General features: G+C 38.6%; 1 protein-coding gene across 1 annotated transcript in view; it reads left to right on the forward strand.

The window, feature by feature from the left end:
• The window catches only part of RSPH14 (radial spoke head 14 homolog), a 92,044-nt gene extending 79,413 nt beyond the window's left edge, over positions 1-12,631 (forward strand). The window contains exons 4-6 of the mRNA XM_040604575.1: positions 9,789-10,014; positions 11,302-11,435; positions 12,390-12,631. Of these exons, the coding sequence (XP_040460509.1) occupies positions 9,789-10,014; positions 11,302-11,435; positions 12,390-12,631 (602 nt within the window). The remainder of the gene's footprint in view (positions 1-9,788; positions 10,015-11,301; positions 11,436-12,389) is intronic.
• Positions 12,632-15,132: the final 2,501 nt, after the last annotated feature.

The following is a 15,132-nucleotide window of genomic DNA, read 5'->3' on the forward strand; positions in this document are numbered from 1 at the left end:
ACAGCGGCTATTGGTTACTCTTGGGATGCCCTCTTCCCTCCTACAGTCTTCTTGTTTGAAGGTTTTCCACTTTGCAAGAAGGATTAAATATTCATTGAAGCAGTGAGCTGAAAGTAGGTCTCTCCCACTTGAGGATACAGGTAGGCATTTAGGTTTTGTTTAATTTTTGCAGTAACAAACAAACAAAAAGAAGAAATTATTTATTTTAAATATTTTTGGTTTTGTTATTGATGTTCTTGCCAGCCGAAGAAGTATCAAATTGGGGCCTCAAAAGAATTATAAATATTTTTAACAGGTACTGAGAAAAAGATGTTATAATAAGATTTCACATTTCCTTGTATCCTTTACGCATGATAATTCTGCTTCATGTAAGAACCATGAGATACAGATACAGTTTCAGCAGGCACTATTATTTGTCCCTTTTATTACCCTGTAGTGTCTAATTAACAGGAATAAGAAATCGGTGGTTTAAAAAAAAAAAAAGACTGAAAAGTTTGTTTGAGGACACAAAGGTAATTCTGGGAAGCTATGGAAGACAAGCTGGGGATACTCAGGTAGTTTTATTATGGGGGCTTTAGATGCCAGAGCAGTTCTGTAAAAAATTGGAATACTAAGGTCAGGTCTAAGTAATTAGTTCAGATAATTGTACACCCATTCCATGTCAGGCCTGCGGCTAATTTTGTATCTACGTAATGTAAACTACATACATACATCTACCAACTGGTCATCATTTATGAAGTAAAAAATAGGTATACAAAGTGGTAGCTTTAGCCAGTTGTAATTGATCACTGCCTCTTTTGTGAAGCATTTTTAGACAGAGGGGTGAAAAATCGTACTGTGTGGTCTGTGACTACATTAGTGATAAACTAATAGAAAACTACATAAATGTGACTGCTGGTCGTGGTCTACCACTCCTCTTTTTTTAAAGTTTTTGCTCTGTCAATGACATGCACAAGATCAAATAACAAATGGAAGTGACTTAGGAAGCAATTCAGCCTCCAGACAAAAAGTCTTTAAGACAAAAAAAGTCTTTAAGACCTTTTTCAGCTTCCAAGGGTACCCCATCTGGCCTCCAGCTGCACCCTAGAAATGTCCAAGTGGAATCAACAAAATGGGCAAAGTACATTATGCTAACTTTGCCTAACAAATGTACTGATTAAATTGATAAACACTTTATCAGATTTTTCAATTAATGTAGTTTTCAGACTTACTTATAACAATGTTATTTTTAAAAGCATCTTCAAATGGCAGTAATTTCTATCAGCTGATTAAATAGTTTCTGGTATCTGTTAGAATTGTTGCAAATATGTTTCTTCGTTTCTGTTTAACAATGTTTTTGAATACTCTGTATATAATGTTCTTAAAGATAACCACATTAGTAGCACTGTTGAAATACCAATGTTTAATCTGGCATGTTTACAGAAGCTAGACCTAATATTTTAGTCTAATATTTAGGTTAAGTAACAGTTTTATTTCACTGTTGCCGTGCCTTAGGTCCTACTGCACTAGGTGTTTTCCAAATAAATGATACAACAGGTCTTTTTGCAAGAACACCTTCGTTTATTCAGGAATCCACCTCTAATCAGAAAACATGTATGCTGTTAAGACCTGTGCCTATTTGCAATAGACTCCTTTCACACAGCATCTGTGCTTTACAGCTTACTGGAGGAATAAGGCTGTCAACCCAGGAGCTAACACTTACTGGGGAGGCACTTCAAAAATCATCCTCAGAGCAGCCCACAACTTTGCAGTCTTGTATTCAATGAAGATTTAGGAACTTTTCACTGCTAGAAATAAAATATAGGCTAAAACATACTGGAAAGCACTATTGGAGAGCCTCTTTCAGATCAGAATGCAATTTTCATTTGGTAGTATAAGTACTTTTATTTAAGAACATGGCTTCCCATGGAGAACGTGGAATCTGCAAAGTAGCAGGTCTGAGTGGAAAGTGGAGAATCGGTCTGCCTTTCCGTACAGCTCCACTCATGTTGTGCAGCCATCTGGGCCTGTGGTTCTAATCAAGATGTGTTTCTTCTAATCTCATTTCAAACAAAATTGCCAAGCCAGACCATCTGAAGCAGAGAAGGATTTCACCCGCCTATAGTACTGTATTCTTCTTTTCCTAGAGGTTTTATCAGTTCTGACCATTCAGTTGTGCTCGTCCTGGCACCAGTGTAAGCTGTGTGAACTGTAGGATAAAATTGACTTACTGCAGCTTTGCCAGCATACTAGACCAGCAAGTGTGAGTAGTGGATTTGTCAACACTACAATTTCTCCAGTTTCTTCCTCTTTGAAATTTCTATTAGGTCACTTTTTAAAGTAGCAAGAAAAATAAATCTCCCACCAAAAGGAAGTGCTCATACAATTAATTAATGAATTAATGTTCCCTTTAACCTCCCCCTGTTGTCTTCTACCACTATTTGCAGTCTGTTCCATTCTGTCTGTGCAATGATTCATATATTCAAAGCAAGTTTATGCTAATTTTAAAGATTAAATTCCTCGGTATCTGACACATAATTGATTCTAGATATTTTGTTCCTTTAAGCCTTTCATTTTTATTTATTGTTTGACAGGTCTATAATCAAATCTATACAGGAAACTTTCTCTTTCATATAAATCTCTTTCTGATTGATTGTAGTTCAGTTATACTATAAAAGTTCAGAGAATATTTTCACCATCTCAATTATATATTTCTTCAAAGGAACAAAACTGAAGAAATGACTGCTCTTTTATGTCTGAGCACGTGTGAGGTTAATTCACTAATTGCAAAAAGTAAATGTTAAAGCTAGCCAAAATGTTATAATAGTCATTTTGCTATGTAATGCCATTATGTAATACAGGATTCATTTCCACAGATAGAGCTTCCAGATATAGAAAATTAAGATATTTAACAAACTATTTCTTGAATTTGATTCACGTTGCTTTAATTTTTTGGCCTTCTACTCAAAAAAAAAAAAAAAAAAAAAATCTGTTCTTCCAGCAGTTCTGAAAACTGAAAATTTGCAATTATACATTTCTTTCACATTAAGGGCTTATAAGGCAGTTTAACTTACAGGTTTAAAACTTTTTATTAGTGTAAAATATTGCCATAGTCCCCTGAAGGCTATCTCTCCAAATGGTCAGGCACTTTTAGACACCATAGTAATATAAGAGCAAGACATATCCATGCCTCTGAGGAAGCTGACTGCTCTCATACGGCTTCCCACATCCCACCGAGCCTCCAGCCTGGCCCACCTCTCTGTTCCTCTCTCCTGTGAAAGCAGGGCAGAGGCCATGGGTGTACAGGGGGCAGGAGGGTTAACAGCCTCAGCCTTCCCTTCTGAGCATGGTAGTCTTGCTGGTGAACTACGGCCACCAGCTGAGAGCAACAGCACCTGGGGATGTGGTGGTAAACTGGCTCTTAATGATTTCTCAACTGTTCAGCTGACCTGAAGAATTACTTCGCACAATATTTTGCCTCTTTCCTTCCCATCCAACCCTTTTGCCCCATCCATCTAGACAATAATCTCTGTAGGAAGTGAGCTGTCTCTCACACATCTTTACAAGAAGCCTCTGTGACAGAGCACACCTTCTTTCTCCATAGGAATCTTTACAATTTACTACAATGTCAGTAATAATGACATGAACTTTTTTCAAACTGGTAACTTGTTCACCTTACAGTATCAATTTCTCTGTGACTGAAACTTGCTATAGTAATTGTTAATATTTTCTGCACTCTAAATGTACATGCTTGGTATAAAGTATAAAATCCAATACTTAAGTTAATGTTTGCAAATGTGCTGGCCCAGGTTCTTTTTTGAATGTATTCTTTGTGTCATGCACGTTAAATTCGCTGTTTTCTGTGAATGCTGTATGTTACAACAAGTGCTCGTGAAAGCAGAATGTCAGCAGAGTCCCATATGGTTAAGGGTACACTAGTACCTTTTAGGCTCATCTTATAACTACAAGTCTCCATTGATGACCAGCAGAAAAAAAGGACAAATTCTGACCTGGAAAATCTGAAGTGGGGTAGCAACTCAGTGGCTCAGCTTTTTGGAAGTAGTTATTTCAAGGCTTTAATTTTCTCTACAGTAATTGATCCGAGGACTTTGGCACAACTAGTACATATGTCAGATTGTTTTCCTTCCTTCATGCATTTTGGCAAAGTCTTCCCTGTAGAGGAAATTAATAAATTTCAGGATGACATTTCCTTCTTCATCCAAAAGAACAAGAAAAAAACCCCCAACAACCTCTGGGTTATTTTCAGTCTTTAATTTTCACGTTTTAAAAAAAAAATTCTCTGAATAAAGGAGAGGTACTTCGTCAAAGAAATAAAAGCCAAGAAATTTCCTAATTTGTGTGACCAATATGCACGCAAGACCAGTTCAATGCATATTATACGTATGCATTCACACACTTAGGTATATAGGATGATCGTGAGTACACCTATACATTAAGTTACAAATTGAGAAAATGTAAAGAATATTCATTACATGGGAGGTGCAAGCAGCTAGAATTCTGAAGGGCAAAATAAAAACATTGCAAAAGATATCAGTGCTTATACTTCAATGTGCAAGCAGACTATCAACAATTACAGCCAAGAAAAAATTTATAAGCTAACATTACTTCTATTTCACCTTCATTTTGATTGTTTCCTTTCTTGTATATGATAATAAAACTGTATTCATACATTAAAAGAAGGAAAAATTGCTTTCATTTTGGAGACTATCTTCCGATGCCATATGAACGACCATCAATCCACAGTTCATAGGTTACGCACTACTACAACAGAGAGCATATTCCATTATTTCCACTATAGTGTTTTTGGTGGTTTTACACTAAAGGATCTGACACTGACATCAATGAGAACTAAGGTACTTGTCTTGGTCAATTATTGATCCTACACTGCAGATAATTCTTGTACAAAAACAGAACCCAAAATTTATTTTTCATGTTGGAAACTGACTCTATGTGAAACACAAGTCTACTCTAATTCATCCCCAGAGTTGCTAGAGATGCTATGATAAAAGATATTCTGCAGACCAGAATATTTAAGTTTTTTAAATACTACCCTTTTCATAGGGCATAAATGATTTAGACAGATAGACCCATTGCTTTCAAGCAGAGGGTCACAGGCAGTCTTATTTACTACCAAAATGACATTGGGGTTTTTTTTTAATTAATCTGTTTCTTGGTTTTCTAAATTATACTAGAGAAGCTAATGCAGATATATCAGATGTAGTTTCTCTAGTTAATTATTTTCAGAGGGGCTTTGATATTACAATGGCACACATGCTAAAGCGAAGTTTCTATAAACAAAATCAAGATATGTAGGAGTCTCAGTCTTTACTGAGGATTAGGAACGTCTTGTTTATTAAAACAATCTTTCCTGTTCCTTGTTAATGCTGGAAACATTTTTGATTTTTAAAGGATCCCCAGAGGCAGCCACATTGTGTGTTTCTCCAGTGTACTGCTGACTTTTAATATTTTCATAACCTTAATTTCTGTTATGTCTTTCATTCAGATAACATCCCAAAATCCTCAGTACTGGAAAAATTCTCAGTGGCTTCAAAAGCAGATCCCATAATGCTTTTATAAAGTTTATAGCTACTGTATTTTTAGTGAGGATATGACAGACACCACTCTTGAGGTTGTGATTTTATACCTGGTAAATCCCTAGGGTTATCATAAGATAAATGCATTTAGCATTTATGCACAGATTTGAAATGGTTTGAAATAGAGTTGTTTAAGATTTCTAGTCTGATACCAGTGTTTGCAGTGTTTTCCTAAATTCTTTTAATATCCCAGTAGCTCTTCAGTTCCTTTAAACAGAGACTTTCCACCTCTCAGTCCTTTAAGATAAGAGATGCTCTTTGTCTCTAGCATAGACATCCTTTGGGACACTACCGTTTATTCCTGTTAAATTATCATTGAAAGACAGAGATGTATTGTTGCAAAGAAGAAAAAAAAAAATACTGTCTTTCAAAGATGTCAGCAGAATTTTCCTTTTCAGTTAGAGGACTTGATAAAGCTGACAGGGTATAGACCATTTAACGTGGTCTACGTCCTGTCCCAAACTTACCAGAAATAAATTTCAGCCCAGTTTTATAGCAGTATATCTACTCTCTGACACAGCCTTAATGCTGGAAGCACTGAGATTCAAAATGCTGAATCTTAATGTTAAATTAGCTGCTACGGGGTTCTCAAATTGTGCTCTTGTGATTGGTGACTCAGAAACCTTCTCAGTGAGTCTAAAGAACAAAATTTTTTTTCCCCAATTTAAACAGTAGTGAGCAAGGAGTTACTAAGGAAGGTGTGCCAGGGAAGGATCTTCTGCAGTCATCTTGTCAACTCAGAAAGGAAACCTTATACAAGCACTGCATTTTTAAATGCATATAATAGATGCTAGCACTCATCGGTTTGATAAACACTTTGTTACCTCTGAAATGGTGCTAATCTATTGCAGTGCTAGCAAGAAAGCTGCTAGGTCTAGAAATTTTGTCAGGATCATTTGGCTATTCACAGTTAGTGAGCTCCCACGCTGGGATTTCACAGCTGCTCTGTACTGGATGTGTTGGTAGCACACCATGATGCTAGCCAGCATTTTTCCCTCTGATTGTGTCTGCGTCTGCTCCTCTTTTCCTTGTGTGCCCCTTCCTAAATAGATATGCTGTTACTAAGCATCTCAAATAGTTGTGTGAACTTCACAGAGAGACATCTGAGGTGTTAACAAAACATTCATATTATATAGAATCTGTGTTTACATATTATTTTACTATGTTATACTACACTGTACCTCACTTTGTGGCCATGCTTGAGGCACATGCTCCATACCAAAACAAACATTCAAATGGCTTTGAGTTGGAAACCGACATCTGTAAGGAAAAGGATTTGTAATGTGATTTAATTGATTTATGTAACTGAAAACCAAAACAAACCACCACTGTTATGTACTATAAATGACTCCTTTTGTCTTCTACAAAATTTAATTTGTTTACATGCCCTGCAGCCATAGTGAGAGAATAGAATAAATGACAACTCCTCTTTGGGCCTATTTGAGAAAGAGTCAGGAAAGGGAGGATGAGAGTGGCCAGAGGGTTATGAGAAGGAAGAGATGAGTGCTGAGATATAAAGCAGCCCAAGGGAAGATTACGAGTTCTCAGAAAAACAGATCAATAATGATATTAACTATGCAGCTGCAAATGCAACTATTTGCATTTTGAAAACATTTTTCCTACTACTGCACTATGCCCAGGGTCTAGAACACTCTCTGAAGTACATAAATCACCTTTGAAAGGGCAGTATTTTAATGAAAAGTCTAGATCCAAAGTATGCTGCTGTATTTTTCAGTATAGGACTACTAGAAACACCAGCTTACCTTCCCTCCTATTGCTGGCTCAAGTAAGATGCAAGGATCTGAGACTGCTCCAGTTTACAAGTAACTCTCAAACAACTTCCCACTGATTCTGTCTCCTCCCTTTTCCCTTTTACCTCCCTAGACCTTTCACCCTTTGGTTCCCTTGGGAAAACCATGACGAATTTCCACCTGGAAATTTCAGTCTCAAGGTTAGGTAGTCCCATTTTGTTGTTGTTTGATGGCCTTTCCTCTCCACCCTCTTTCTCTTCACCACATTGAGACTTTTGACAAGGTCAAACAATTCATCTTTGTTTCTATATTTATATCTGGGAAGCTCCCTTTATTAGCACGATAGCTTTTCAGATAGGACAGCTTGACAAAATCAGTAGATAAGAAAGCTCCTGCTAACAGAGACCTGGCCTGGTAAAATAAAACATATTTAAAAAAAAAATGAAAACATCCTGAGATGTTAATACAAAACAAGCACCCACTACACAGGTTTTTCTAACCACAGAATAAATGCTACTTAATGACTCCACAAAATAAAAGCTATCCTAGACAATGCTCTGTACATTATCTTGCCAGCTTATGAAACAGAAAGACACAAAGTGGCTGTGTTGTGTATTTTGCACTCAGGACTGCAGTGCAATTGTAAAGGCTAGCACCAAAGGAAGACACGAAGTGCAAACGCAATGAATGAGGGATTTCTGAGTCAAAGAAATTCAATAAACATTAACTGGAAGGAATAAACTCAAGGGCCAATGAAAGCAGTCCTGTCTAGTTGAATACATTGGTTGAACATATTAGAAGATAAGTGAAAGACACAGACACAAAGAAAGGAAACCTGAATGCTTATAGTACTTACTGGCAATAAGATAATAAAGCGATCAAGTAGTAAGTTAGCAAGGAAATCCTGAAAAAGAGGGAGTTGCTGGAAACTAAAAATGGAAGTGAAGATGATGTGTTAGAAAATGGCTATTAAGTATTTGAAAGCAAGTACAAAAAATAGTAATGAAAATCTGTTCAGAAGGAAAAAAATACATCTACCAGCATGAGAGAGATAGAAAGCTATAGCAAGCTTTTTGTTCCTCCAAAGGACATATTTGTATGGTTGGGCTGTTGTTGTTTTTTTTTTACTAAGAAGCCACAGCTTCAAAGGTAACATTTTTTCCCCTCTTTCTTTTCCTGCTTCGCCTTTCTGGCACAAGGAGAAATCTTTGCTTTTAAAATGCTGTTAGCCTTCAAGGGTGAATTGTCTCAGTCTGTTTTTCCTTATTATTTATTTGAATTCTCACAGCAACTGACCTCCAAATGTAGTACAGGTAATAAAAGCTGTAATAACATCACCCATAAGCGTTTCTTTGCATTTGCATTAGTAAAGTGGATCCTAATAAGTTAGTAACATAAGAAGTTACTCCATGTCAGCCTCACGAAAAAAACTCAGAAATATGTACAACACAATAACCTCTAGATTAGAATCATGGTTTTGATCTGGTTGTCAAGTTGAGGGATTTCTCCTGTGCGCTACCAAGGGCCATTAAAATCTCTTTCCCACTTGTCCTTTTATCCCTGTGGAGATTCATTTGAAAATACCTTGATGACTCTTATCCACAAAACTTCCTTATCTAAGCATATATATGAATCACTTTGAAAGGAGCCACATTTCTCTTAGCAACCAAAGAATCAGTCTTAGCAACAAGACAGCTGGATAATTTTGTTTTCACATAGTTACTCGTGGACAGTACGTTCTGCTTTCTGCTTTCTCATGGCATTGCTGTTTCAGTATTAACTTAGTAAAGTGTAAGAAATGGTACAAATCAGACACTTGCTTATAGCAAAGACATCACTTGCAGGGCAAATGACGATCTTTCTACCTTTGATTCTGTTTCCTTTAGGAGATAGTGCAAGAATAATGACTGCTGGAAAGCTCAAAATTCAAGTTTTCCCCATGACAGAACTACTAGAAAGAAATGTGTGCGGACAGTTTGCAAAATCTTTATTTCCTTCACGGAAAGCACAGTGGAGAATCAAAGTATTAACTCTAAAGGCTCACATGTCAGCCTCTCTTAGCATCTGTTCATGTTGAGAACAGTTAGAAAGACTGGCTATAAAGTGACTTTTAGATATATTTCCTATATTTTTTTAGCAAGGATAATTTTGGGAGAAATATTATAGTGGGGAAAACCAGGAACATCGGAGCAATCGCCATTTCGGTTATTACCTGGGATGATGTCTTTAGAGGACTGTTGGGGAAGCTTCCCAAGGAAGCAATGCTAAGATAGCATTTATGAACAGAGTAGTGTTGTAGTAGTTTCCATCTCTCAATCCTGCATCTGTGTGAGGAAATGAGTTACCATATGTATTTTGGTCATATTAAGAAATTCAAAGTACATGTAGAAATAGTAAATGCACTCGCATCTCACCCGTGTTCCTTCTCTGTCTCCTCCTGCAGGGGCTGTTGGCATACTACATGCCGGTTTGATTCCCTTACTTGTATTCAAACTGAAGACTGAGTCGGATGAAATCCAGGAGCTAATCCTTGATACACTCTCCAACTGTCTGCATGTGGAGGCTTCTGAAGCTCTGGCAACTAGTGCCATTACTATCCTGAAGGAAAAGCTCACACACTCATCAGCAGCCATCAGAAGCAAAGCAGCTTGGGTCCTGTCAGAAATTAGGTAGAGATCTATCTATAATACTTAAGCCCAAGAAAATACTCATTTCAGGAGTAAATCAATGTCATTAGTTTACAGTTCTGTTCCACTACACATTGAAGCTGTCACATTTCACATGTAAAGCAATATCAGCCTGAACACACACATAGGTAGAAGACTTCTAAAAATTATAACTGCTATAAACCACTCAAGAAGATGTTGATCAGGAAATGTCATTCCTTCTATTTGTCTCTGGTATTGGCAGTGAAATCAGGATTTGTTCCTGGTACAGCACTGCTGAGAAAAAATTATTACATAAGAAATCGTGCAAAAACAAGATTATGACCACTATTGCAGGTAGGGAGAAGCTCCCTCATTTTTTTGGACAACGGCTGCCTCAAAAAATTAAAAGGTCCTGGGAAATTTTCAGTGTGATTGAGGACAGAAATAGTTTTCTGACACAGGCTGCTGCATACGTCAGTGATGAATCAGAAAAAGCAATCTTTATATTAAATGTGTGTATCAAACACTGGATGAAAGGAACAGCTTAAGTCCACTGTCCTGCAATCACTAAATGTAATAACAGTGCTCAACAGATGTCTAGTTCAAGAAGGTCTGCAGATCATGCAGTTTACATACCTATTAGCACAAAACATTTCCTCATGTCCTATAATAAAGCGAGGTCATATGGGAAAAGAAGGAGAGTATAGATAACATAAGTCATAGAAAGAAAGCAGAAATGCAATTGGAGTACGGACATCAGCTACATTCTAGGTCCCTGCAGTAGGCTGGGCCATGTTAAATACTCCCCTTGTTAGAGAGGCTAGAAAGAGAGAAAATTGACCTGGGAGAAGAACTAATTGAAGACCCCTAATTTAGCAGGTTTTAAAATCTGTATAGGGTTCAACAGACCACCAGCACACTTAATCCTACATCCTGTTACATGCTGCTGCCCATCAATCTCCAGTATACCACAGAAAGTAAAAAAAAATCCAAACATCACCTAAAAAAAGTTGTTAAGTCCTCACACATAGGTTAATATGATATCATCAGCATTGTACCAGCAAGGAGATTTAATAGACACCAGGCACAAACCGACATCCCCTTTCTTTCCTTTGTGGCTGGACAGTGGTGCTTGCCATCTGCCTAACAGTCAGAACATTGTGACTCCAAAGAGAACAGAGAGGACTGTGTCAGCACTGTTGTCATGAAATGAAGGAGGGCTGCAGGGGTCCAGGCATGGGGAGAAGCTGTGGGTAGCTGCATGTTTAGCAGACACATGAAAGCAACTTAGCCATCTTTTCTGCACAGTACTCATCCAGAGGGAAAAAGCGTGGTATGCGAAGAGATTATTCCTGTGCTGGTGAGCCTGCTGGAAGATACAGATCCTGAAGTCCAAGCTAGTGCAACAGGAGCACTGATGTTCGCTACTGTTAAACCTGCGGGTAAGAGAGGCAGTTAGGTTAGGATACTTTCTGAAAATCCTGTTCTAAGGCAATGCCGTAACAAAACTTTTGCCCCCACAAATCCTCAGTTTCTGATAGCGTTAAAGCTCTTCAAGAAACTCTAAGATGGGGACATTTCTTTATAACTGTCTCAAGCCACTACTGTTGCTCCCTGACAGTGTCGAGGGGGAGACAGTATATTTCACATCACTCACCTGAAGTAGGTCAACAAGTTATTCATCTACCCCGCCTGCATCATTTCCCTCCAGAGGGAAACATTTCCCATTCACATCCAGACCAGACAGAGATACACACACTCTGAATGAGCAGTCCTCAACAGGGGCACACTGACTTCAGGGAACTCTTTTTGAAGTTAGAGGCAGTTTCTCTCTCACTTCTCACTGGGAAAAGAATGTGTATTAATAAGGTCTGTAGTTCTCCCAAGTAACTTACATGACACTGAAAACACTAACTGCTAAATTTTCAGTGTGATGAATGACTAGACGTTAAAAACTCTTAATAACAGCAGTTGTGTTTCAGTCCTCCTCTGCAACTGTCCCCCTGACTTCTAAAGACAGCACAGGCCTGGATCTCAGTGTTTGAAGTGTCTTTAAAAATAATAGAATCGAGGATGTTCTTAAGGGCATCTAAATCCCCACACTCAAAAAACCCAGTTTATCTTATAATTTGGTACCTCATGTATCTTAGATAATTTATTGCAAATTAAATAATAATGTGTAAGGCAGATAAAGTTAACTAAAAAGATCTGTTTTCTTAAAAATAAATAGCTGGCAGCAAGCCTTGGTCTTCAAAAGAAAAGCATATCCTACCTCTTTGCACTGCACCCTCTGGGGCGCTCAGAGCTGTAGCTGGGCAGGGAATAGAAAGCAGCAGTTCAAAAGCACGTTGATTATATGTAATAACACATCTCAAAGACAGTTTATTTCTCTACAGGGAGATTCTCAGCCCTAGGTGCTGAAGCCATTCCACCTTTACTGAAGTTGGTTGCTGAGGAAACCAGCAAAGCCCGTCTGAGTGCAATCAAAACCCTCACCATGCTGGCTGAGCTACCAGAGGGCCGCAAGACACTGCTAGATCATACAGATACATTTCAGCAGTGTCTGAATGATCCCTGTGAGGCAGTAAAAAGAGCTGCCAAAATTGCCATCAGTGTCATCAAATGGAAACCTTTCTGAAGACAGTGACGTTTCGTAGAGATCTATTGCCCTCTGTTGTTGTCTGGCTGTAAAAGTTGCATGATTATATGAGACCAAAAACAACTCTCTTCCTCGGTTACTCCGGATCAGTTCCTTCTGAGAAGTCATTTGTCAACGGTTTCACATCTATACTACAGGTCACGAGCAGAATAATGGGGAAAAAGAGAAGTTAGGAAGTCTAGAATTTTCCACTAGGAGTTATTTTCTGAGTTACCAAGATTTTCCTGTGATACAAGAAACCAATGCTTTTTGTTTTCTTCATCACGTTCTCTTCTTTCCCTTTTTTAAACCTTAGCCTGTCAAACATTAATTAATAATTATATTAGAAAGAAAGGTTCATAATTAACCTCTTCAGCAGTCTTGTCTATGCTGAGTTTTGCTGCGAACATTAGTTGAACATGGGATTAGAGCCATTTAGAGCATCATCACAGAAAAAGCAACAGCAATGTCATAGAAGGGTTTCCCCAAGAAAATTATGAGCTTTTCCCAGCCTAAAATACAACCAAGTACTTATCAGCACCCTTCTAACATACGGAGTTGCTGACCAGACTTGCCAGCAGCGAATCTAGTGAAGAGGGACCCTGCTGCCCTGGGCTAAGAGCACCTCAGCCTAACCCTGTCCCTGCGATGAGATTTATCCATGTGATACTCCAATATCCCCAGCTAATGATTTCTCAAAGTAAGTTTTAGTACCGGCGCTCACTTTACTCGGCAGCCCCTTCCGAGCACCGCTGCTGCTGTATGTGTCAGCAGCCTCACCCTCGGCCTTAGCTGCTGTGATGGCTCCTGTAGTATTAAGCTGGTGAGGATCTCAACAAGCAGGTTTTTCTCCTTCTGTGTGCTTGGATCCAGGCTCAGGGCTGCCATGTGCAGCTGTCCAAGCTTAGGGTAAAAGGAAAGTAAGTCAGAAAGACTTTACCAGGGAAGCCCTTGGAAAGGCTCTGCTAGGGACCAACCCTGCTGCCTCTGAGAAGAGGGATCTGACCCCTCTCTGAAATTGGTTATGGTACGGAACAAAAGTGCCTCTGTGTTTGTGCTAGTACTTGGTATTTTGTAGTGTTGTACAGCTGTAATTTATCCTTTGAGTACAAAAACTAACAAATATAACAGAAGTGGAAGTGTTGTGCCAGAACTGAAGAGTTTTGCCATTGTAGCCCACTTTTGGGGGAGAATGAGGGGGCGAGAGGAAAGCTGACCCTAATGTTACAGTCCTGTCCAACAGGAGTTGGACAAGGCAGTCTCCCAGAGGTCCCTTTCCAGCCTCGCGTATTCTATGATTAACAGCTGTCTAAACAAAGAGATGAGGAGAGAACAGAGAACTGAAAATGCCAATTCCCTATTTTGGAAAAATGTGGTGGTTTGCATTTTTTTCTTTAAAAAGCTCAACAGTTTGTTTTGGTTTTTTTTAAAAAAAGAAACTTTTACTTCATAGAATTGAGAATAACAGACAGTTCAAGCTGTTTGTAGAAGCCAACCTATCCAATGAGATATAAATTGCCTGAAAGAAAGAAGGTAGTTGCTGTGTTTAGAGCTGATGGGCAGTTGAAGTGACGGGAAGTCCAGCAGTGTTTTACTCATGGTGTAGTCAAGGCAGGTCACTACAGATATGTTGCAAATTTCTCTCTGCCTTCAGTTGCAAATGTGCAATTTAAGAGACATAAGCAGAAGGCCCAGGCAAAGAAATAAAAGCAAGCTAGCAGGACAACTCCTGGCCATTCTCAGTGACCAAGAAAGGCATGATAGTGCAGCTGGCTCAGCTTCACAGAGAGTCCTATTTGTTTTCACTCAGGCTTGGCTCTCACGTGGTATTTTTCTATCTAGAAGTTACCAAGTTGTAGCTACAAAGAAGCTGCATCATCTGTATAAAGGGGTTATTTGTCAGGGCTGCATTTCTATTGTGGAAACCCACTGTCACACTGCAAACCTACCCTTATACAAAGAGTAAACTTGTCCTGTAGGAGTGATCAAGGATAAAATATTTCTCTTCCATAACCTAACCAAAAGGTGAATTTCCTCTCCTATAAAGATAGGATTTGAAGTATTGAGTCACTTGGATTAATCCCACCTGGGCAGGACCTTGGAGGAACTCTGCCTTTTAAGCACACTTTACATACATAAGGCACGCATACATAGCGTTGATGCCAGAGTGCATCCACTTCAAGAAGAGAGCACCAAGCAGCTTGATAACATGCTGAATGTTCAGGAAGGGCGAGGGAACCACAGAGAACGGTAGGCTCATCCGCACGTGCAAAACTTCTGTAGGAAAATGCAGTAACAATGATCATTTAGCTCAGTTCCAAACTTCTGTCACAGCCTTTCCAGGTAATTCAGGTATCACAATTCAAGGAGTTTGCAAAATAATTAGCTTGTTTAGAGATGGAAATAAGATCATTCAGACTGACCTGCTCTGACTAGAAAAAATCTAGCTGACTTGGACCTTAAGCACTGCATTCTGAGCATCTGCCTGATCATTGCTTTAA

The sequence above is a fragment of the Falco naumanni genome, chromosome 1 (genome assembly GCF_017639655.2).
Source record: "Falco naumanni isolate bFalNau1 chromosome 1, bFalNau1.pat, whole genome shotgun sequence".
NCBI lineage: Eukaryota > Metazoa > Chordata > Aves > Falconiformes > Falconidae > Falco > Falco naumanni.